Below are 25,290 nucleotides of genomic sequence, written 5' to 3'. Positions count from 1 at the left end.
AAGTTTGAGCCCGTTTCCCCAGGCTCTACTTCTTGGCAATCTCAAATCTATCGGAGTTCAATTTATCTATTCCTTTAAGAATCCTGAATGTCATCAATAAGGTCTTTCTTGGCTGTATATCTTCATTGAGTATAATGGGCCTATACTCACTGGAGTTTGGAAGAATGAGAGGTGATCTCATTGAAACATAAAAGATTCGGAGAGGACTTGACAGGGTATATGCTGAGAGATTGTTTCCCCTGGCTGGAGAGTCTAGAACTAGGAGGCATAGTCTCAGGATAAGGGGTCGGCCATTTAGGACTGAGATGAGGAGGAATTTCTTTACTCAGAGGTTTGTGAATCTTTGGAATTCTCTACCCCAGAGGGCTTTGGATGCTCAATCATTGAGTATATTCAAGACTGAGGTAGATAGATTTTTGGACTCTAGGGGCATCAAGGGATATGGGGATCGGGTGGGAAAGTGGAGATGAGGTCGAAGATCAGCCACGATCTTATTGAATGGTGGAGCAGGCTCAAGGGGCCGTATGGCCTACTCCTGTTATTTCATGTTATAACAATTTATGCTGCAACACAACTCAAGCAGTGTTGAACTGCTGGCTGCTATTTAGTTCAAGATTCAGCAAACAGATGTCCATGGAAGAGTAGTAGCCATTCCAATGTTCAAAGGTATTGTAGACAGTTCTGCAGAAATTAATCTCCATCTTTATTTACAGATCCATACAAAATTACAATGCCAGAATTCAATCTTTTAACAAATTACACGCAACTTTTGGAAAAGGCCATAGTATTCATAAAACATATTACAGTATAAATAGCTTTTTCTTTTTGAATTCTTCTGAAGTGGAGATGAATTAGGCCAACAGAATGACATCCTGAAAATTTGAAAATAAAACACACAACTGATTTACGCTGGGAGGGCAAGCATTTTACACCTGGGTTCGCACTAAAATATGAATGTGCCCATTTATCCCCGAGTATATTACAATTTTGGAATGATTTCTAACCTGTACCTTCTATGCACGACAGTGAAAATTTAAAAAATATACAGGTCTCAATTTATACAAGTGTAACAATAAGGTTTCCTGTACAGGACAGCATTGTTTCATCACAGTAAATATGGATGTCCAGCAATGGTTGGGCACCTGAGATCTTTTATTATACTGTATGCATAAAAGTCTACAGTGTGGGCACAGGAAATGGAGCAATACAAAATAAACTTGAAACGTACTTATTATTTCAATCAACAAAATTTTGACGGAGCACAGAAACTGCAACTGAATCATAACTGGATTATTTTGTCAGTAGGGAAAAAACACTTTAAAAGCTTTTCACAACTCCAGAAAATCTGCAACTCAGCACACATTCCAATTCCCTCCCCACCCAAGGGCAATATTCTCAATGTATTTGAAACAGCACTCAGATCAACGGGGCTATAATTTTATACTTTCTTGCCAGATTAATGTATGGAAATTTAATGAAAACAAATTTACTAAGTTAGTACATTTGCTGAATATATCACATGACATGCTATAATGTAAAGTATTAAATTTGGCATAAAATTTTCATTGGTCTATGGTCAGGAACCTGCTTTTTCTGGGTTTGAACCAATGCAAAATATCTAAGTGTGTAAAGTCAAGCATGCCCGTGGAACCCACAGCAGCTATTTCACTGTAACGACATCTAGTGCTGAGTATCTAGCACTGGAGAACTTGCATAGTAGGACTTGGTGGTAAAATGGACTATGGCGAGCAGATCGGTGAATCAGGACCTGAACATTATGCCCCACCCACCCTGCCTGCCAAAAACATACCAACCTCTGTGCACAGCTTTGCACTTCGATGTAAATTAGACTGCAGGAATTCAAACAAATAAACAGGAACTCTTGACAATTCAATATATCTGGGGAACTACAAGCAAGTGATGAGATTTGGCTGCAATTCATGTTAAGTTCTCATGCCCCAAGGGCAAAACAAAACAAAAATTCAGAGATGAAATGTGCATTATACATTGGATTTTGAGAATGGAGTAGGTTCCAGCTTTGTGGTGGCAGAAGCAGGTAAACAAGATATGCCTGGATCTAGTATCCACTTTAGTCATGTCACCTTCCTTTGTTACAGGTTGTCTGTGACCATTTTAGATTATTTATAGCAGATAATGAATACCTCTAAACAAACAAGGCCTTATGGCCTCAATGTGAAACTAAAAAGTGGGTTTGTGATCTTGGTTGGAGATTGAATTACAAAGCATTCGTTCCTCAGAGGCATTAGTCATCACATACATGAATTTTTGCTTTAAACTGTAACTACCTTTGCAACGGGCATAGTCATATTTTGTGATGTAGGAATTGCCTCGTACCGCAAATTGTGGGGAGAGTTCACCAATGTGCATAGATCTCCATCGAAGGTGCCCTCTTTTCCAAAACTAGCTTGTATCTACCAGACAGCTTTATGTAATGCAAGTCATTTTGACAACAGGCAGAAATAAATTGCCCAAATGAATAGAAAGACCCATGAAAAATACAGAAGTAACCAGGTGTTTGCTGCTTTTTATTTTTGTATTTCTTTTGTTTTTAGTAAGAATTGTCTGATAAAAGTAGAACTACAAAACAAGGCAACAGTTCAGTTTGCATGGATTTTACTCAGCTTCTGACATGACTTCATTTTTTAAAAAAAGGACCACATACTCGCAGTCTTTATTATATAAATAGGGTAATCCAAATTTGTGTTTATGGTTCTGGTACAATGTGAATAATCACATTTTTTTCAATAACACCAAGCTTAAGAACTGACAGCTACCTGCCAATAATGGGAATTTTTTTTTAAAAAGCACACTACTCAAGAGCCTTGCAGAGTCTAGCAGCTCACAGACAGTAGACAGTTGGTCCAAACTCATAGAAGCACTTAATGTACAGAATTCTTGCCAACCTTACGATCGCGGTCTTGCTTGGTTTTTAGCAACAAGTACCTCAAAAGTTGGCCAGCCTAGAAATACCATTCACTTCAAAACTGCTATAATACAAACGGGTATAACCTGTCAAAAGGGAGAAAGTGATGTACAATCATAAAAATAATCTTTTTAAAAACAGAATTCTAGAACAGAGGACGAGGAAAAATATCGCAGTTCATGAGAGAAGCCTAATGTTTTCTTCATTACTTCTCTGCATGTACAAATTGGTTTTGTAATGGAATACACTTCAAATTTGTCAAATCAATAACTTTTGTATTTGTATTCAAATGTATATTTTACATTTTAAAAAAATCCCTGGTACAAACCACAGCTATGCAGAGGACTTCCCAGCTGTTTATCAGTGTATCGTTCCTGTATACTATATAAAGTCTGGTCTGTAAATCAATATGGTAATCCTCTGCCTCGTCCTCCTATAGTTGATGTGCTAATACGCCCACTGTAGGCATGAGAATAACCTGCTCCACGTCCAGGGGATCCCCAGCTCTGTCCATGAAGAGGGCCACTGGCGGCTAGGTTCTCTTGTCTGTTGGCAACATAGCCATAATTCTGTAGTTTTGTGGCAAGAGGCACATTTGCACTGTTAGTACTTTCAGGTATTGCTGCTGGATTACTTCCACTGCTGCCCAGTGGGGGCAGAGCACCACGGTTGTATTCAAATCTGTGGTCTTTATCTCCTGTAAACTGCATAGCACTGCTACTGAGATAACTAATCCCTTCTCCATATCCTGTCACTGAACTAGAAAAGGCCTCTGAGTAGCCAGAATGCAGGTGTGCACCACTAGCATGAGATGATGGAGCACCGAACGTAGACGATACGGTATCCAGAAGCGAGTGACTGGGGGCATCCGCACTACCCAGGAAGGTGCCCCTTCCCCCACTGCCGCCAAGTCTGTTGCCGTACCCATCACTATTGAAGTTACTCGACGAACAGGATGTCCCAAATCCATCCCCGTACTCTGCAGCAGTTCGAAGGTTACCACCTGCTCGATAGTCAACTGCCTGTCCCTGCTCCTGGGCTTGGTGATGAGCCAAAAGCTCTAAAAGTGCCGCCTTCACCCCTGCAGCTGGATCACTCGTAGAGCAAGGAGTGGCACTGTGCTGCTCCTCTACCTGAAAGTTCCCATCTGCTGAAGCAGGTGGCGGCTCTGGTGGCTCCGGAGGTCTCTGGTCTGGAGGCAGGATTCGAGGATGCTCGTGTATAGGCGACTGGTCTGGGACGCTAAGATCCGACTGTCTAGTAGAGTCATCGTTGAAATCTGAAATTACATACATTAGGTTTTTGACAATGATATGAAACAAAGATTGTAAAACATTAAACCATAACCATTCACCACAGCTCCTTTTCAGAGAGATGCATAATGATGTACGCTGTTTACCAACCATGGCACAGCCCATCCCCAGTCAAGGCAGGAGGCCGGCAACAAGCTCCAAGACTCACTGAAATTGGCTGCTTGGTAAATGAGAAGCAGCTCCTTCCCTCTGGGGAAAGTGGCTCCCCTTAACAGGAAAGCTGAAGACACGAGGCCTGTGGGTTTAACTGTGTGAGATGCCACTCCATGGTACGGAAAGTTGTAACTTAAACCTGGAGATTAAGCTGTTACATGTTACACGACAGAATCATACACGAGTCAAATGCAATTACCTTCCTTTATACGCAAAGTTAATTTTAAAATTGAATTGGTCAAATGTTTTCAATACTGAGGTTTGTACTTTCTTTACAACGAGGCCAGTGAAAATTCCTGAATGCAGATATCACAATACGAGTGTTAAAGTTTGGGCTGCGTCCTAATACTTTTTACCTTTGGCTCACAGCAAAAAGGCAGTTTCCATAAGCAGACAGGCTCTCCAATGCACCGTTCTCGTGCCCTTATACCTGCTGTGCCTAGAATGAACTATTATCCTTTTCAGAAAGTCATAAGATAATTGCAAATGAAGAATTTCTGTTTCTTAAATGATTTGAGGGTTTTTGTCTCCAATTCTCAACCCAGAGTCTATTTCAGGTACTGATTATTTTATGTGTAGAGGTCTTGATTTCAGGCCTTTTACTAGTTTGAACCACTGTCCCCCTTGATTTATGGTCAGTTCAGTTTGAGTAAATTTTTCTGAATATACCTTTTCCATAGTTTATTATCTTACTTACCTCTATAGGATTGCCTCTCACACGCCTCGTTCCAAGACTTAAAAGCTAAAGTTTTTCATAACATAGCCCTCCGATGTTAGGATCAGTCTCATGGCTCGTTTCTGAACTGCCTCCAAGGCTCGACTATCTCCCTTGTGTCACAGTGAATACAAAGGGATGCAGTACTCAAGGTGCAGTCTGACAAGCACCATAATTTTATTGCAATACCAGGCACCAGCGATCACGTGGGCTGGCCACCACATTCTCCTATCATCTTCAGAAGGTGATAAATGCTACACTATCAGGCCAATATGTACAGGCTAAATGTAAGAGTTAGATTTAGTTACAAGACAGATAATATAAAAGCAGTAAAACACAGCAAGATGCCATAGTTTTAAGTGCTGTACCTTCAAAGATAGAATCAGGCATCAAGGGGCTAAAATACCCTTTTCTAGGAACTATTTCTTACACAATTAAAACTAAATGGTACAATTTTACAGGGAGGTGCAGGAACAAAGAGACCTAGAGGTCCACACGCACAAATCTTTGAAGGTGGCAAGACCAGTTGATACGGCTGTTTAAAAAAAGCACATGGGACCCTGTACTCTCTGCCTCTTTACAAATAGAGGCATAGAGTACAAAAGCAAGGAGCTTATGCTAAACCTTTATAAATCATTGGCCTCAGTTGGAGTAGTGTGTCCAATTCTGGGCTTCACACTTTAGGAAGAATGGCCTTGGAGAGGATGCAGAGGAGATTTATTAGAATTATACCAGGGATGAGGGACTTTAGTTATGTGGAGAGACGAGAGAAGCTGGGATTGTTCTCCTTAGAGCAGAGAAGGTTATGAGGAGATTGAACAGAGGTGCTCAAAATTATGAGGGGTTTTGATAGAGTAAATAAGGAGAAACGGTTTCCGCTGGCAGGAAGGTCGGTAATCAGAGGACACAGATTTATGGTAATTGACAAAAGAACAAGAGGGGAGATGAGGACAAATGTTTATTACACAGCGAGTTACGATTATCTGGAATGCACTGCCAGAAAGGGTGGTGGAAGCAGATTCAATAACTTTCAAAAGGGGGTTAGATATATACTTGAAAAGGAAAAATTTGCAGGGCTATAAAGAGCAGGGGAGTGGGACTAATTTGATAGTTCTTTCAAAGAGCCGGCACAGGGTCGAATGGCCTCCTTCTGTGCTGTACGATTCCAATTCATTACACAAGGCTTTTGGATGAAATGAGCTTTCAGAATGCAATGTTTGCGATGTAACTCCTGGACAACAACAGATTTATGTCAGAAAAGGCCTTTCATGACACCGATTGAGATATCAATTGCCTTCCTTTCCAACATCTCGCTGATAGTTTGGCCATCGTAGATAACACATTGCTATGTTCCACTGCTCCCCTCCAGGGCCTGTTGAATCAAATATGCTAGCAACTCAAGAGTCTGACCCAGACATCCAACAACCCTTTGACATGATTAACTTCTGAATACAGGCAACATACACAAAGAAAACCAACCAGGCAAGACGACACATTGAATATGTTACTGGAACTAGTTGGTTATGCTCATTTGCCCTGTCCTTGCCACAGAACCAAAGCGATTTCTGTAAAGGTGCAGCTGGCTGAAACCAAAGTTGAATTGAATTTGCTCTGTTTGAAGTCTCATGGACTATTACACTGACGTCTCATTTTGAGACATTGTGAGTCCCAGTGGTTCACCGGGTGAAAGCATTTGGTGGTGAAGTACATTTCCATGTAGACCAGGAAGGTCCCTCGCTTGTACTGGTTGTAGGGATCCTACAATTTGTTCTCAGCTAAAAAGTATACAAACTGGCCAAGATACTTGCTGCAGTTATTATTCAACGACCCTGCTTGAAAAGCATATGTAAATGTCAGGTAAGGACAGGGGTGAGCTCAGCTGTGACACATCCCAAGGTCAAATGACCAATGACTGGCTAGGCTAGCAAGAATAGCAACATAGACGGAGGGGGGAGGGGGGCACGAAGAGGTAGGGAGCACGAAGAGGTTGGGAGGGATAAAATCACACCATGAGGAGGGGCTTTGCTCGTGTAAAAAGATTGTGTAAATACCTGCACTGTTTTAATCTAATGTTATCAGTAGCAATTTCTAAAACAAATTCATATAAAGTGAAATAGATTACACGCCAACATACCAGGTACAGGCTCAGGAGGATCCGGAGGTTCTGGTGGTTGAGTGGGTACCTCAATATCGACAGCACTGCTCTCTGTCTCTGCGACAATTTCTTTATCTTTTGGCTGCGGCGTCTTAATCAGCTGAGCTAGTAAAACAGCGAGTGCACTCTGGATGGCAGCCTGAGCAGCATCTGGCTCATTTTTTGGTGGCGGCGGCGGCAGCTGAGCTGGCACAGGTGGTGTTGCCAGTGGTGGTTTTTCGACCTCTTCTTGCTGCTTAGCAGCTGCTGCCAGCTCTCCAGCTGAAAGGTTAACTGTGCTGAGTTGCTGCTGAGTCTCAGGATTCACTTTAATATTCAGTACTTGAGCAAGATGTGCCAGGCTAAGACTGTTCTTGGACCTCAGCAGGTTCAACAGGATGGCCAGGTCATTCTGGTTTAGCGGCTGTCCAGTGCTTTTACTCCCTGCCGAAATAATGATATAAAATCTCATTAACTGCACGTCACAGTAATTAACTACAAAAAGATAATAAAACCAGCAAATAAGAGATTTTAACAGCAGTGACTTGTAAGGATACATTTTAAATTGAGCCCTAAAACTTTACAAAAGGTGGGGCAATCTTCAAATATGCCAGGAACACTGGTAAATAGGGTAAACAGATAATTACGACAACAGCTAAATATGGGAAATGCAGATAAATATGGGAAACGCAGATAAATATGGCTACCACAGTGGGCAAAAATGGTAACCACAACAAGTAAGCTCATCAGGTAAATATGGTAACCACGCCGGATAACGATGGCAAGCACGTTAGGTTAATACGGTAACCACACTGGATAATGATGACAAACACATTAGGTAAATATGGTAATACAATATGGTTACCAACTTCAAAAATTTTGGAAATCCAATCAACTCCAGGGCCATAGTCACTGAAGGTACTTACACAAATTTGCTTGCAATTGCCTCAACATATTTCTAGTTGCATCCCCAAGTTAAACAAACAAAATAATTGCAATTACATAGTGCCTCATCATGTTAAAACATCTTAAAGCACCTCACAATAGAGTCAAACATGGTGGCCACTCTATATCAGTAATATCCCAGAAACAACCACAAGATGAATGATTTGTTGATTTTATTTGTTGAAATATGTCTTAGCATTCTTTAAACAAAAAGATGATCGGCAACAGGATCCTTTGTTCAGTGCATGTGTTGAGTTGGTCAACCCATATCTTTCTTTCCCAGGGGGTGGGCAAGAGAAAGCATGTAGACATAGGATCATACAATGTTCCAGCACTGAAAAGGACTATTTGGCCAATCATATCTGTACTGATGTTTTCTCCATGAGCCACTTACTCTCTTGCTCACTCCCCATACCCTTCAATAATCCTCTTGTACAAACATCTAATTCCCTTTTAAAAGAATTTATGGACCCTGCTTCAACAATGGTATGTGGTCAAGAGTTCCACATTCTAACCACCCTCTGTGTAAAGACAATAGGGGTAATTTTGACTTTGGGCGATAGCACATCGGCAGCCCGTTTTACACTACAGCCCAAAGTCAAATTACCCCCACTTTTTCCAACTTCCCCATTAATTCATTTTGTTCCCTCCCTACTGCCTCACCGCCCAATGGAAATAATCTATCATCTACCTTAAAATAATCCGTCACAATCTTAACGACCTCCATCAGGTGGTAAATGCTCCTCCCAGGTCTCATTCATGCCTTTACCACCTCCAGACTGGACTAATCCAAAGCTCTCTTGGCTGGCTTCCCATCTTCCACCCTCCATAAACCTGAGCTCATCCAAAACTCTGCTGCCCATATCCTAACTCACTCCAAGTCCTGTTCTCCCATCACCCCTGTTCTCACTGACCTACATTGGCTCCAGGTCCGACAAAGCCTTGATTTTAAAATTCTCATCCTCGTCTTAAATTCCTCCATGGCCTCACCCCTCCCTATCTCTGTAACCTCCTCCTCCAGCCCTACAACCCTCTGAGATCTCTGCGCTCCTCCTGTTCTGGCCTCTTGCGCATACTTGATTTTCATCGCTCCACTATTGGAGGCAATACCTTTAGCTGCCTAGGCCCTAAGCTCTGGAATTCCGTCCCTAAATCTCTCCGACTCTCTTCTCCTTTGAGACACTCCTTTAAACCTATCTCTATGAACGAGCTTTTGGTCACCTGTCCTAATATCTCCTGATGTGTCTCAGTGTCAAATTGTGTTTGATAATGCTCCTGTGAAGTGCTTTGGGACGGTTTACTACATTAAAGGCACTATATAAATGCAAGTTGTTGTTGTAGCTGCCTTTAACTGGGGTGGCATTAGTGTGGAGGGGGGGGCGGGGGGGGGGGGGGGGGGCGGGTGGTTGGGTAAAGAAATCTCGGAAGTGACTTTAGCAAAGGTGTGTTTCGGTTCTAGATTTTCTTTCCTGGCATGCTATTGAAGACTGTGCCTCTTTTCCTGGAGTAGCCATTGTGAAATGAGTCCACACAGACAGCATCATGGGCAGGTTATTCTCGACAGGCACAGCAGACTAGCCCAATCCTGTCCTCGCCTGACGTCCGCTCCAGCACCTTCCAGCAGTGAATGCTGGACCGTGAACAGAAGCAAAACCCTGGCTTACTTTTTCCCCCACCGATGCCTCCTGGGAGGGAAGATCAACGCTCAAATTCACACAGTCCTCAAGTCCAGGTTAGAGCACAGTAGTGTAGCACAGATGATGGTACTGCACTAATAACCCTGAGAACATGAGTTTAAATCCCAGTGGCAAGTTATGAAATTTAATTCAATAAATCTGATTAATGTGGTACCAGCCCACAAGTTAATAAACAGGGCCATTACATCGGGTAAATGTGGCCACCTTGAAAGCTACCGCATTGTCGTAAAAACCTAATTGGTTCACTGATATCCTTCAGGGAATGGAACCTGCCACCCTTACCAGTTTTAGCCTACATGTGATTCCAGACCCACTCTTAATGTCACCTGAAGGGACCTAGAAAACTACTCAGTTATTCTAAATTTCATGGCAATTGTGGGGTTTTTTTTGAACACCCATCACAACATTCACAGGACAACTAGCGATGGGCAATAAATATGGCATCACACACATGCTGGGAACAAAAATAATCCTTTGCTCAGAGACATGATAAGGAAAGACACAATCATCAGCTGTCCTCATACACCTCCTAGCTGGAGAGTGGCAATAGTGAGGCCTGCTCTTTCTGCAGCAGTAGTGCTAAATAGGTTGCAAAGGGACGCAAAATCCAATGCCCTCTCTCCCCAATATTTTTGGTACATGCTAATATATTGGCCGTGCAGAAGTAAAACATTCACTGTGTCACACTGAAGACTGTATCCAGAGCAGAGCAAGAGGAAGGAAACTCAAAACTTTCCTGTAAACTTACCCAAATATTTAACCTTCATCGAGTTACAACTGGTCTATGCCGGCGTTTATGCTCCACACCAGCCTCCTCCCTCCCTATCAGCATACCCATCTATTCCTTTCACCCTCACGTGATTATCTAGCTTCCCCTTAAAGCATCTTTGTCATTTGCCTCAACTTCTCTTTGTGGTAGCGCGTTCCGCATTCTTACCACTCTGAGTGAAGAAGTTTCTCCTGAATTCCCCATTAAATTTATTAGCGATTATTTTGTATTTATGACCTCTAGTTTTGGACTCCCCCACAAGTGGAAACATTTTCTCTACATCTACACTATCAAACCCTTTCATTATCTTAAAGACCTCTATCAGATCACCCCTCAGCCTTCTCTTTTCTAGAGAAAAGAGCCCCAGCCTGTTCAGCATTTCTTAATAAGTATATCTTCTCAGTTCTGGTATCATCCTCATGAATGTGTTTTGTATCCTCTCCAATGTCTCTATATCCTTTCTATTATATAGAGTCCAGAACTGTGCACAATACTCCAAGTGTGGTCTAACCAAGGTTCTATACAAGTTTAACATAACCTCTCTGCTTTTCAATTCCAGCCCCTAGAAATGAAGTCCAGTGCTTGATTTGCCTTTTTATGGCCTTATTAACCTGCATTGCTACTTTTAGTGATGTGTATCTGTACCCCGAGATCCCTCTGCTCCACCACCCCATTTAGACTCTTATTATTCATAGCAGTATGTGGCTTCTTTATGCTTCCTACCAAAATGCACCACCTCACATTTATCTATATTGAAATTCATTTGCCAATTACACGCTCATTCTGCAAGTTTATTAACGACCTCTTGCATTTTGATGCATTCTTCCTTTGTATTAACTACACCCCCCAATTTTGTGTTGTTTGCAAATTTTGAAGTTGTCCTTCTGATTCCTGAATCCAAATCGTTAATGCAAATTGTGAACAAGTGGTTCCAGCATCGACCCTTGTGGAACATCACTTCCCACCTTTTGCCAATGTGAGCAGCTACCCTTAACCCCTACTCTGTTTTCTGTTTTGTAGCCAACTTTCTATCCATTCTGCTACCTGCTCCAACTGCTCATGCTCTGACCTTAGCCATCAGTCTACAATGCAGTATCCTATCGAAGGCCTTTTGAAAATCCAAATATATTACATTTACTGCATTAACCTTGTCTACTCTTTGTTACTTCTTTAAAGAATTCACAAAGAGCTACTTCCTTCATTTCAGCAGCAAAACAGTGGGTCTACGAGCTATGTATTGAAGTAAACGAGAACCAGTGTTTAAAAATGCACTCTAAGGGGGTCAAGGGGGAAAAAAAAAATAGGATTGCAGTTTCCTATGTCTATCAGTCCTTTATCAGGAGTAAACTACAGAATAACCTTAAGGAGCGATCAGCATGGATTCAGAAAGGGAAGATCTTGCCTGACCCAACATCCTCGACTTCTATGAGGAAGTGACAACTCAAGTGGACTGTGGTAAGCCCTACAATGTGGTGTACTTAAGACTTCCAAATGGCACTTAACATTTCCACACAAAAAACGATTAGTTAAACTCAAAGTGTTAAGGATTTAGGGTAAACCTCGAAATGGATAAGAAATTGAGACGGGTACAAAGCAACAAGTACTTTTAGAGCTGTTACAACTATTGGCAGAAGACAAGTGCTAAGTTGAGGTGTTGGGTCCACTACGGTTTCTCATTTACGTAAATGACCTGAATTCAGAAACTCTCTGCAAAGTGGTCAAATTTGCTGACGATACCAAACTAGGAGGAGGAGCGAATTCGGAGGCAGCTCAGAAATTATAGATTGAGGTGGATAGAATAAGTATCTGGGCAGAAAAATGATAGAAGAAATTTATTAATATAAAACATTGCACATGGAAGGAAAAAATAGGGACAGTGTACTCTATGAATGATATTGAAATAGCCAAGAATGAAGCCAAAGATAACCGTAAGAGTCTTCATAGACTAGAATCTCAACGCGTTCAACCAATGCAGAGCAACAATCAACAAAGCCAGGTCGTGACCAAACGCATGGTGTTCTAGTCAGATCGCACCTTGAGTACTGCATCCAGTTCTGGTCGCAAGACGCAAGGGAGATGTTCAAGTACTGGAGGCGGTGCTGAGAAGAGCCGCAAGGCTGATCCCTAGTGTTAATGGTTTCGGTTTTGTTGTTTTTGATATCTTCACACTCTTCCCTTGGAAGATTCGGAGGCGGATTAAAAGTCTGACAGGCCGCAACGTGAAGGCTCCTTCCATGACCGTAACCATCATTATACCAGCCGATTGGGTGGTTAGTCCTATAGGACATGAGGGTTTTATGTGTTCCCATAACCCATATAACGAAGGGGCAGGGGGCACCTACACCCACTGGACGCAAGTATCCTGCTGGATGTCAACCCAGAATTCAGTGGTGCAGGACTGTTCTCCACTCTCTGGGACTGTTTGGAGCAGGGTTCGACCCTACATCCTCTGACAGGAATGCTACCACTAAACCAAAGGCTCGCTCTCAGCGGTTTAAGTTATGAGGGAAGACTGGATAAACTTGGAGATGTCAGGCTGGAGAGGAGGCATCGATGGGATGATCTTGGTATTATATAAGTTGTGCAGGGAGTGGAAAAGGTAAAACTAGAATAATACTTTAAAATAAATAGTGAGGAGGACAAGAGGACCCTAGATTCAAACTAGTAAAAGGTAAATTTCGGACTCAGGTCAGGAAATTTTTTTCACAAAGGGTAATCAATGTAAGGGATAGACTTCAAGGAAGAGTAGCAGAGGCAAAAAACTTGGAATCTTTTAAGAAACAATCAGGTGCAGAAATAGGGAAACTTTAGGATCATTCTAGTTAGATTACTGCTCACATTCTTCAGTGCAAGTTTAATTTTCCTGAAAGAAATCTAGTGGGTACTCTGCTACACATCCTGCCAAACTATTTTTCTACACCTGTAGGATTCTAGCTTAATATCCAATCCATGTTACAATGTTCACCGTTAGTAATTAGTAATGGACGGTGGTTTATCACTACAGAAACGTGCAATGAATGCATCACATTGTTAATACAGACACAGAGGCACCAGCTCCGTGGAAGCACTAGCCTAATTTGTCATGTTTACCATGAAACTGGACAAATAAAAGATATAAAACTAAACCAAAACATCCCTCGCACCCCACGGTATATTTACACATTCTAAAAATAATGACCATACACAAGTCATTTAAAGGCTGTAATCTCATTTTGCTGCACACCACTCAAGATATTTCAATTCTTTCATGACGCCAACACCTTTATAGTTAGTACGTATGAACTGAAGGCGTAAACCCTTTGTCTTCGTGGGCCACATAGGTGTATACCATGGAGCTTGGAGGGCCACCTACAAAGTTTAAATCCAGCTTCTCATTAATGTGCAGATATCTCAAGTTGCTGATACTAACATATTAACAAATCATAAAATGATAAAAGGATTCGGTAGAGTAGATACAGAGAAGCCATTTCCTGTGGTGGGGGAATCCAGAACAAGGGGTCGCAATCTTAAAATTAGACCAGGCCACTCAGGAGTGAAATCAGGAACACCACTTTTTCACACAAAGGGTATTGGAAATCTGGAACTCTCTTCCAAAAGGCTTTGGATGCTAGGTCAATTGAAATTTTCAAGACTGAGATCAACAAATTTTATCAGGTAAGGGTATTAAGGGATATAGATCAAAGGCAGGTAAACAAGTTGAGGTATAGATCAACCATGATCTAATTGAATGGTGGAACAGGTTCGAGGGATTGAATGGCCTTCCTAGGAGTTCCGATTTAGGATTTATCCACCAATGAGGCATTAAAAACAACCCTTTCCAAATTTCCAAGCCTAAAAAATTGGAACAGGATAAACCAGCAAGTAAGATATATAAGCACAAATAGGGCTGAGTTGCATGAGCCACGGCTTTAGTTTGAACACCCCGATGTATAACAAAATAAAAATTACACATTGCAATTCAAATTATGTGGTTTAGTCATGGGAGCCTGCATCCTGCTTTGTCGCCATAGTACCTACCTCCAACAAATGAAAGGATACCACCAACCCCCACCCCCAAATAAACTTCAACTGGATCTATACTATACTCTTGTTTTTCGGATGAGACGTTAAACTGAAGACCTATTGCCTGCTCAGGTGAACGCAGAATCAGAACTTTCAGCACAAAAGTCCACCATTCGGCCCCTCGTGCCTGTGCTGGCTCTTTGAAAGAGCTGTCCAATTTAGTCCCACACCCCAAATTTTTCCCCATAACCCTGCAAATTAGTCCTCTTCAAGTATATGTCCAAATACCTTTTGAAAGTTCCTATGGAATCTGCTTCCACCACCCTTTCAGGTAGTGCATTCCAGACCCTGTGTGAAAAAAATTCTCCTAATTTTCCCCCCAAGATCTTGTGCCATTTATTTTAAATCTATGACCTCTGGTTACCGATCCACTTGCCAGAGGAAACAGTTTCTCCCTACCTGCTCTAACAAAACCCCTCATAATTTTGAATACCTTTATTAGGTCTCTCTTTAACCTTCTCTGCTCTGAGAACAATCCCAGCTTCTCCAATCTCTCCACATAACTGAAATTCCTCATCCCTGGTATTATCCTAGTAAACTTCCTCTGTACCTTCTCCAAGGCCTTGACATTCTTCCTATAGTGTGGCGCCCAGAATTGCACACAATACTCCAGCTGAGGCCTAACCAGTGATTTTTAAAGGTTCAGCATGACTTCCTTGTTTTTGTATTCAATCCCTCTATTTACAAAGCCAAGTATCCAATGTGCTTTCTTAACTGCCTTATCAACTTGCCCTGCCACCTTCAAAGATTTGTGAATATGCACCCTCCTCAAAATAGTACCATTTAGATTATACCGCCTCCATGTTGTTCCTCCCAAAGTGCATCACTTCACACTTAATCCACATTAAATTTCATCTGCCATGTGTCTGCTCACCTCACTAGTCTGTCTATGTCCTCCTGAAGTCTGCTACTATCGTCCTCACTATTTACTACACTGCCAAGTTTTGTACCATCTGCAAACTTCGAGGATCCCATGGCACTTTTCAAAGATGAGTGGAGAATTCTCCTGGTGTCCCAACCAACATTCCTTCCTCAACTAACAACCATCATGAAAAAACGATTACCTGACCTTTCATTCATTTGCTTTTTGTGGATCTTACTCTGTGCACAAATTATGTTTGTCTACATAACAAGTGACTACACTATAAAAGCAGTTCATTGGGTGTAAAGCAGTTTAGGACGTCCTGCAGACACAAGATTTTATATCCGCACAGTTGCCTCCTCCCCTTCCTCTCCCACAGGCCTACCCCAATCACTCCAGCCCTGAGCCCGTGACAATTTAGTTTCTCCCCCATCTCTCCGCATTCACTCTCCACTCTCTTGTTCATAAGACCCACCTGCTGCTCCCTTGATCCCCTCTACCCAACTCCTGGCTCCCATGGTAACGGACATTGTTAATGGTTCCCTTTCTTCAGACATTGCATCTCTCCCCTTCAAAATTACAGTTATCACCACTCCTCACTCTTAAAAGCCACCATCAATTAGTTTGCCCTCTATCTTTTTTTAACCTCCCTTTCTTTTCTAAGGTCCTTGAACTTGTCACACCTGTTAGCTCCACACCCACCACCCGCACCAAGTCCCGTTCGCCAACCTACATTGGCTCCTGGTCTAGGTGATTTTTGTCTGATTACGCTCCTGTGAAGCACCCTGGGATATTTTCCTATACTAAAGTCGTAATGCAAGTTGTTTTTGAATCTCCCGCTCAGTACAGTACTAAGAACAGCCTGGTCAAAATCACAAATGATCTTCCTCTACTTCCCGCAGTGTTTGACATGGTTGAGTCTCCACTGTCTCTCCCACATTATCAATCTCTGTTGGACTGCTCTTGAATGGTACCACTCCAAAGAACCTGGACACAGCCAGTGCATTTCCTGCAAGGATTTCTCTTTCCTTCCCCACACCAGATTTCCTCAAGGATCTATCCTTGGTTTCCCTTTTCCTCATCTGTATGCCGCCCCTCAGTGACATCATCCACAGGTACTGGGTCAATTTCCACATATATACATCGCCACTGCTGCTCTTGAATCCATAATCACATCCATGCCATTTGACATCAAGTCACAGATGAATCACAACTTCCCTCAGCTGATCAGGAAGAACCAAAGCCATCATTCTTGGTCCCCATGCTCCATTACCACAGACTCTATCCACTTCCCGGGCCACCTGCTCAGAATGAATAAGATAGTGCAAAATCTTGACGTCCAGTTTGACCCAGAGCTGAGCTTCATATGCCATATCCTTTCGATCAGCAAGATAGCTTATTTCCATCTTCACAGCTTTGCCTGCCTCCACTCCTACTTTAACACACAGCCAGTAAAACCATTATCCACTTTCGTCACCTCCCGATTCAATTATTCCAATGCTCTCCTTGATAGCCTCCCATCTTGCACCCTCCATAAACCCCAACGTAAATCCCACCCATCCATCACTCCCACCATTACAGAGACTGGCTCCCTGTTCCCAACACATTAACTTTAAAAAAAACTTCCCCTCATCTTCAAATCCTCATGGCCTCACTCCATTCTCTGCCTCTGCAATCACCTTCAGACTTTCTTTCCTGCACTCTTCAGTTTTCTGACTCTTGCCATCTGTGCACCCCCCCCCCCCAACTTCCTTTGCTCCACCAATGCTAGAACAGCTTTCATCTACCTAGGTCCTGCTCCCCCTTCCTAAACCCCCATCTACTCTTTCCTCTGTTAAAAATCTTCTCAAAGCCCATCTGTAACATTTGAGGATTTTTTGACCATGTTTTCACAGAAAGGATTTGCAAAGTGTTATCTTTTAATGCTGGGTTTTTAAAAGCAATGTGTATTCTCTCAATTTTTAAAAAAGGCACCTCGATGAAGGTGGTTAATGTGTTAAACGGAAGTTGCTTTTCACAGACACTGAACAATAAATGATTTGTTAGTTGGTCTGGGTTATCGGAAAACAACTCACCCATTGGAAACCCCTTTGATCTCTGTTTGTCTGTGAAGTGGGTAAGAGGAGGAGATATCTAAAAGGCAGTCTAGCTTTTGCAACAGAGGAGAAGCTGCTGTGGCTGGAAGGCCCAGAAGAGACAGACTCTAAGTCAGAATGCATAGCAGTTAGTTTGTTTAAGTCAAGCAAGATGACCCACTGAAGTGGGGTAGCATAGCATGTTCATTATTTTTACGGTTATTAAATGGAGATAAGTTGCACAGGTTGAACATACTGAATCTGAGCACAACTATTGTTCCACACATTTGCCTTGTCGTGGAATAAAGTACCTTAACGATTTGAACCAAGGCTCACCTCATCTAGGCCCACCTTCAGAGAAAGAAATACATGTGCAAAAGGCACAGATCTCCGGTTCAGGTCACAAGGAGGTTCCACTGCTACACCCTCAGCTCACGCTATCGTATAAGTAGATATAAGGCACTGTGAGTCAATTTCCATAAAAGGAAGATACATCGGAGTGACTGATGCCACTGAAACCGACAAGGTATCTACAGTAGAACTGAATTCAGAACATTTTTTGGGCCAATCCTAAGTTCATCCCTGGATTGGCATTCTGTTCCTATTAACACTACTCTGTATGGTTAAAGGCACTATATAAATACAAGTTGCCACTGTTCTATAAATAAATGTTATTTCTTTTACGGGAAGAGTTAGGGACGCTAGATCTCATGATTGATTACGGTTGGTAAAAATGCAGGCATTTCACACTTGTGACTTAAATGCCATTTTAATATCCTAATGCGTTACTACCTTTTTACATTTGTATAATTCATAAGCTTAATTGTGTAATCACTTATCATGATCATGATCCAAGTATGGGGCCAAAGCTAAAATACAAACAATTTATCTGGACTGCAAATGTATCTTTAACACTGCTTCAGGTGATTACAAATTCCAGTCAAAAATGTTGCTTCTACATGTACAGATGTAGCCCACAGCCATTTTAAAAACAGCCAGGCAGAAACATAAGGCTAAAGGCTACATACATGGTTACAATGACATTGTTATGATCTGGAATGCACTGCTTGAAAGAGTGGTGGAAGCAGATTCAATAACCTTCAAAAGGGAATTGGATAAATACTTGAAGGGGAAAAAATATGCAGGGCTATGGGGAAAAGAGCAGGGGAGTGGGACTAATCAGATAACTCTTTCAAAAAGCCAGCACAGGCACGCTGGGCTGAATGGCCTCCTTCTGTGCTGTATCATTCTATGATTTACATTTAGGTCTAAGATAAGCAGGAATTTCTTCACTCAAAGGGTTGTGAATCTTTGAAATTCTCTACCCCAGAGGATGCTCAGTCATTAAGTATATTCAAGAATGAGATCAATAGATTTCTGGACACTAAGGATATCAAGGGATATGGGGATCGGGTGGAAAAGTGGAGTTGAGGTTGAAGATCAGCCACGATCTTATTGAATGGCACAGCAGGTTCGAGGGGCCGTATGGCCTGCTCCTAATTCTTATATTCTTATGATTTTATGAATCTCAATCATCTGCTATAAACTTGCAACTTTGTTTTAAATAGAAAAAAGTTTATTACTTGGTTTCTTTACAAGGCAGGCAGATTAGGTGTGTATACTGTTTTAACTTAAGCTTGTACTTGACATTTTATGTTGATCCTAAAAACACTGAAGCCTAGATTTTCTGATCTGTGTTATTTTACCACCATTACCATTTCTCTTCACCTGGTTAATGCCAGGATAATAATGCTGATTGGAAAACTCATGCCAGAATCTAAATGTTGTGAACACTTCAAATTCACAGAAGCAGACTGGATTTTTTTTGCCCTTTATTTGAACACATCATATGCTCTAACAGAGAATCAGCACAACCATCGGATGTCAATGCAGAACTGAAACCATCAGCAAAGGTGAACGGCAGCGGATCACATTTTATAATTAATCGCATACATTGTGAAATCAGAGATTGGAAATTAGGCCTGGACATAAACCTACAGGAAATGTTCATTGTATAACTAACATAGAAAAACTGAGGACTTTATTGCAGAGGAACGTCAGCATCTGGCTCACAGTGAAGAGTGCAGCCCCAAGCTCTCCCTGGCCCCAAAAAGATAAGCAATGTATAGATAACATATACCATAGGGAACATCAGTTATCACAACCAAGAGCGGTTGGATAATCCAAAACCTAATGAAGCTTTTCTTTCATTGTGCAATGCAAGACTACAGAAATGTGCACCATTTTAGTAAGAGAGGAAAAGACAGCAAGATAGATTTAACAGCAACTCAGTACAGCCTCGCATAAGTTCCCCATTGAAAGGAACTGCTCAAAAGTGGCCGACTTAGAGAGTCATTGAGTTAACTAGTACAGTCCGCTCACCCTTTGGGAGTATGAGCTGCAGCATGGCTGTGATGAAACAAGTGAAAGCTAGGAACAATTAGGCTTGAACTAGATCTTGCTGGATGCTCAGATATTGAAATAGACTTGCACAGTAATCCTCAGTGGAATTTCTGAATATATCCTTTACCCCTGCTCTTGCAGTTCAGGAGGATCAGCTGCAGCTGTGTCCTGGTGACACAGGCACAATGGAGCAAAAGCTTTTCAATTCAGGTTCAAATTATAATACTGTTGCCGTTTACCCAGCAGACAACTGAGGTGGGGTTGAAAATGTAGATTGGAATCCAAGTAAGTGGTCAGCTTCCTGAATTGCTAAATAGTCAAGTTAGCAGGATAAAATGTGCACACATATCAATTGTGAAGTGGGGCTTAAAAAGTGTCTGACTTAGCGGGAATAGCAGTCTTGTGAGGTGTCACTGTTGTCTCAAACAATAAGGAAAGAAATTGAGTGCAGCCTCTGCACATACTGTAAGTCACACAATACAAAAGAAACAGTATGCTTAAGGCCCCCAAAAAACTAACATTTTTTGGAATAGAAGTGCCCAGCGAATGACCAGTTAATCAGTTTTTGACGGTGTTGGCTGAGGGAGGAACGTTAACTAGATATCAAGTGAACTTCATAATTCTTCACCCAATAGTGCAGGAGATCTTTAATGCCCACCTGAACACAAAGAGACCTTGGTTTAACGTCTGATTCAAAAGATAGCACTTCTCACAATGCAGCACTCCCTCAGTATTACATTCAAGTGTCAGCCCAGATTGTGTGCTCAAGTCCTGGAGTGGAGCTTGAACCCACAACTTTCTAGCGGAGAAGCGAGTGCTGCCAAGCTGAAATGAAACACATTAACAACTTTGCTATATATAAAAAAAGAGACAGACGGGGTGAAGGATGAGAGAGAGTTTGAGTGTGTGCCCGGAAAGCAGGGGCAGATGAGTAGGGCGCACGTAGGGGGGAAGACTGCATGAGGGAGAAGTGTGTAGGGATGGAGCGATTCATAGCCAAAGAAGCACGGCAGCGAGAGGGGAGGATGAACGTGAGTGCGCAGGAAGGGGAGAAAACAGTATAAAAGGGAAAGAAGGGGGAAGACACATACACACAGGGGAGTGGGGTGGAGAGAGAGAGAGAGAGAGCGCAAGAGAGAATTGGGGAAGAAGTAAAAAAAAATACAATTATGAAGATTAAATTGGAATGGTTGAGAGTAAGGTTAAAAGAAAAAAAATCTAAGACATGCAAGCCGAACAGCCAAGCAAATGTATGTGACCTAATCATGAGACATTTTATTGACCAAGCATATGACTTCTGAGTAGCCCCTTGTCTTGCGTGTTAATTGAAGTGTACAAAAAGGTCACTCTGGCACTTCATCATCAATGCCGCTTCGAGCACGTTACGTTTTAACAGAAAAATTCTACAGGCCAACTTGAGTTTTGGAGCCTAAAGGACAGACTATGGAGACAACCTGAAGGCACATTTGCAGCAGGCCCTTTTATTAATGAACATGCAGCACAAACGAGAAAATGGAGAAGCCAACAGAAAGCAGAGTAATCACTGACCTATTCCTATATTGGAATTGCCCTGAGTTTTATGTTGAGAGAGCTGTAAGCCTTGAGGTGTATTGTTCCTGCTATCATCCATACTTAAAGCAGAGTCCTTACGAGGAATTTTGGGCACTGCATCATCGCTAATTCCCGACTGCTTCTGCCTTCGCCGTTTTTTGCTCCATAATTCATGACAATCTTGCCAGTGTGGCAGGCTACAAAAAGAGACAACAATGTTGGGAGTTAGTGGTCTGTAAACATTGCCCATTTCATACCACCCTCAGCTACCCTGCCCCAACCATTATAATCTGCAACCGTTGCTCCTAATCCTTGCTCTCAACGGTGCTTTAGATAATAGGGCCCACTAGCAAATTCAGTGCTAGCCCCCTGCACTCATGCGGAGGACAGAGTAACCCTGCTCTTATTGCACTCCCCATGTCTGCAAGAGAAATCCTACTGGGTTGGGCGGGGGGGGGGGGGGGTGGCGGAAACAGCATGGAGGTAGAGAGAAATTTACCAATTCGGTAAGCCAAAGGTTACACAGGAACAGGAGTAGGCCATTCAGCTCCTCAATTCCACCATTCAGTTAGGTCATGGCTGACCTGTATCTTAACTCCATCTACCTGCCTTGGTTCCATAACCCTTAATGCCCTTGCCTAACAAAAATCTATCAATCGCAGTTTTGAAATTTTCAATTGACCTAGACTCAACAGCTTTTTGGGGGAGAGCTTTCCAGATTTCCACTACCCTTCGTGTGAAGAAGTGCTTCCTGACATCACCCCTGAACAGCCTAGCTCTGGACTCCCCCAGCAGAGGAAATATTTTCTGTCTACCCCATCATATCCTTTAATTATCTTAAAACCTCAAATAGATCATCCCTTAATCTTCTATACTCAAACGAATACAAGCCTAGTCAATGCAACCTGTCCTCATAATTTAACCCTTTTAGGTTGGAAGCATAAAAGGAATGAGCAGGATTGGACGTGCAGGTGGAATGAGAAAATTTGAAATAGACACTTCGCAGGGTTCAGCTCAGCCTTCAGGTTTCTAGGTGGCAAGTCGGACCTCAAAGGACAACATGGAGGAGGGGTAAGGGGAAATAATCTTAGAGCCGTGGAGCGGACAGAAAGTGATAGGTTCCACCCAACCCAGCCTGCTCCTTAGAACAGTTTATGATTTTCAGCACCCCTACTCAGTAACTACCACAGTGCTGCACTTATAGTGGGTGCAGTTTGTGTTGACAGTCAGGTAAACAAAACAAACCACGCCCAAACCAACATGTAACATTCATGTATTTTTATTTGATTCGCCCAGGCGGCATTGTCGGTTGATGTGAATAAACTGTACTTCCTGTGCATCTCTATCGGCGTAGCATTCAACTATTGCAGTTGAATTTTTATACTGTACTTTTTAAAATATCACTGAAAATATCTTGAAGGATAAAAGTAAGGTTCTATAATCAAATAAAATTGATTGAATGCACAGAGCTGAAGGGGCTGGCAAGTGGAAACTGTTACAGTTCAGTTGTATTAATGTACACAATTAAAATTGTTACAAAAAGACTTTAGTTACAACAGTGGGGATAATATACAAAGCAATTAACTTGTAGATGATGTCTTTTCAGATACAACGGACCGCGGTGAATTAGGGAAAGCCGAGAATTGACCTGCTGGCCTGGATTTTCCATCTTCCATTGCAGAAATGTTGGTGCTGGACTTCTGCCTGCCTCCTGAACCTGCCAATCCCATGACTCTGTTCCCTGTACCCACCAACCCCCCCACAACACCAAAGAAAGCTTTCGAGTCAGAAGAGAGGGAGTGGTGCCCTCTACCGAGCCCATTCCCTACGAGAGGGAATCAGTGGTCCACTGCTGCCCTCAGGGACTACTATCACCCCTCTATTATTCGGGGGTCAGCGGTATCTGCAGCAGAAGGTAGAGAAATCAGGTATGGTTCCAGGCCATCATTTACATGCTGCAGGCAGGGGCGTGGGGAAAGAGTAAAATCTAGATCAGGATGCAGGTACAGCCGTAGGACTCCCTGACCAATTTTCTGTCTCTATGCCTCTTATTTGTCGACCTGATTGTCCAGACAAACCCACACCGACCATAAGTGGAGCACACTTTGTGGTTACTTAATAAAAGGTGCCAAAAGTGTCATCTGTTCTAATGAGCAGTTGCAGACTAGGTTGAATGGAACCCGGCACTTTCCATTGTCCAATGCGATTTCCAGCAGCATAGTGCTGGAAAATCCCTCACCAGGATGGCGGATGGCGAACTCGATAGACCCAGGTCTTCTTTTAATCTAGCAATTCCTATATAAGACCATTAATGCGATCAGCAGTTTGAGGGGTGACTTACTCAGGTGGAGGCATTTTTGTAGGATCCACCTCTCTCAGGAAATCGGACTGAAGAGCCTGTTCAGCGGTGCAGCGTTTATTGGGGTCCAAAGCTAACATGTGATCAAAGAGATCCAGAGCAGTTGCTGGAATACTGGAAGCAAAAACAATTTGAAGTGGAAAAATAAACCAAACTTCACAAACTTTCACAATTCTCAGTTACACTAAATTTACCACTATGTATAACATTATTGAATTTATTTAAATGAGACACGGAGTGCCCTCAGTAAATTATTCCACAATTTAAGGACTTTAAATTTCAGTAGCATTGAAAAGTAAAATAAAAATGTCGTAGAGACATTGGACTCCCAGACAACTTGAAGTGGAATTCAAACTCTCATGGCGAGCAGTCCATCTTAACAAAATAGGGAGCAACAGATCACTAAAGTAACAAGCATGCAGCCACACTGGTTGAAGCTGGCAGCTCGAGGACCTCACTCTCCCAGCTGGATAAGGAAGCTATCAAGAGCTTAAAAGGTGATGAGAACAGATGGCGATGCAAGCAGTCCGATGACATGGCACCTGTACAGGCGAGTACCAACAAACTTTGTCCTATTGATCAATAGCGAATATATGTGAACTCAGGAAGGCAGCAGGTTTGAGGGCGATTACACATGCCCTGAAATGGAGAAACTAGACAACATTTGCCTCTAAAATGTAAACAGGCTTTTAAGGATTAGAAACAGACAAATGCGAAAGGGAAGTAAAATGGAATGGAAAACATTCCTGTCTCTGCAGTTCTGGCCTTGGGATTTTCTCCAGGGCTCCCCAAAAACTATACCAAGCTCCCCAAATGAGAAATATTAAATTCTTATTTAAAAAAATACATCAGAGTAAACCTTTCTGTATTACACAGAATTTACAACATAGGAAGTCGTTGCCCGTGCCAGTGCGAGCTCTTCAACTGGGATTATCTACTTTAATCCCATTTCCCTGGCTTTTCCCCATATCCTTCTATATTATTCCTTTTATAAACTTTTAACCAATTCCTTTTAAATGCTGTTTGTGGTCTACATTAATGACTTGGATATGAATGTAAAAGGTATGATCAGTAAGTTCGCTGATGATACAAAAATTGGTAGGGTGGTAAATAGCGAGGAGGATAGCCTCAGTCTGCAGGACGATATAGATGGGTTGGTCAGATGGGCGGAACAGTGGCAAATGGAATTTAACCCGGAAAAGTGCGAGGTGATGCACTTTGGAGGGACTAACAAGGCAAGGGAATACACAATGAATGGGAGGACCCTAGGCAAGACAGAGGGTCAGAGGGATCTTGGTGTGCAAGTTC

General features: G+C 42.2%; 1 protein-coding gene across 1 annotated transcript in view; it reads right to left on the bottom strand.

The window, feature by feature from the left end:
* Positions 1 to 679: 679 nt before the first annotated feature.
* cdk13 (cyclin dependent kinase 13) overlaps positions 680 to 25,290 on the bottom strand; it is a 74,407-nt gene continuing 49,796 nt past the window's right edge. Inside the window, exons 11-14 of the mRNA XM_067981016.1 lie at positions 23,965 to 24,096; positions 21,621 to 21,820; positions 7,260 to 7,703; positions 680 to 4,223 (exon numbers count right to left, since the gene is read on the bottom strand). Of these exons, the coding sequence (XP_067837117.1) occupies positions 3,349 to 4,223; positions 7,260 to 7,703; positions 21,621 to 21,820; positions 23,965 to 24,096 (1,651 nt within the window). The 3' untranslated portion in view covers positions 680 to 3,348. The remainder of the gene's footprint in view (positions 4,224 to 7,259; positions 7,704 to 21,620; positions 21,821 to 23,964; positions 24,097 to 25,290) is intronic.

Source organism: Heptranchias perlo, chromosome 3 (genome assembly GCF_035084215.1).
Source record: "Heptranchias perlo isolate sHepPer1 chromosome 3, sHepPer1.hap1, whole genome shotgun sequence".
Classification (NCBI taxonomy): Eukaryota; Metazoa; Chordata; class Chondrichthyes; order Hexanchiformes; family Hexanchidae; genus Heptranchias; species Heptranchias perlo.
This window is presented reverse-complemented; position numbering and strand designations above follow the sequence as displayed.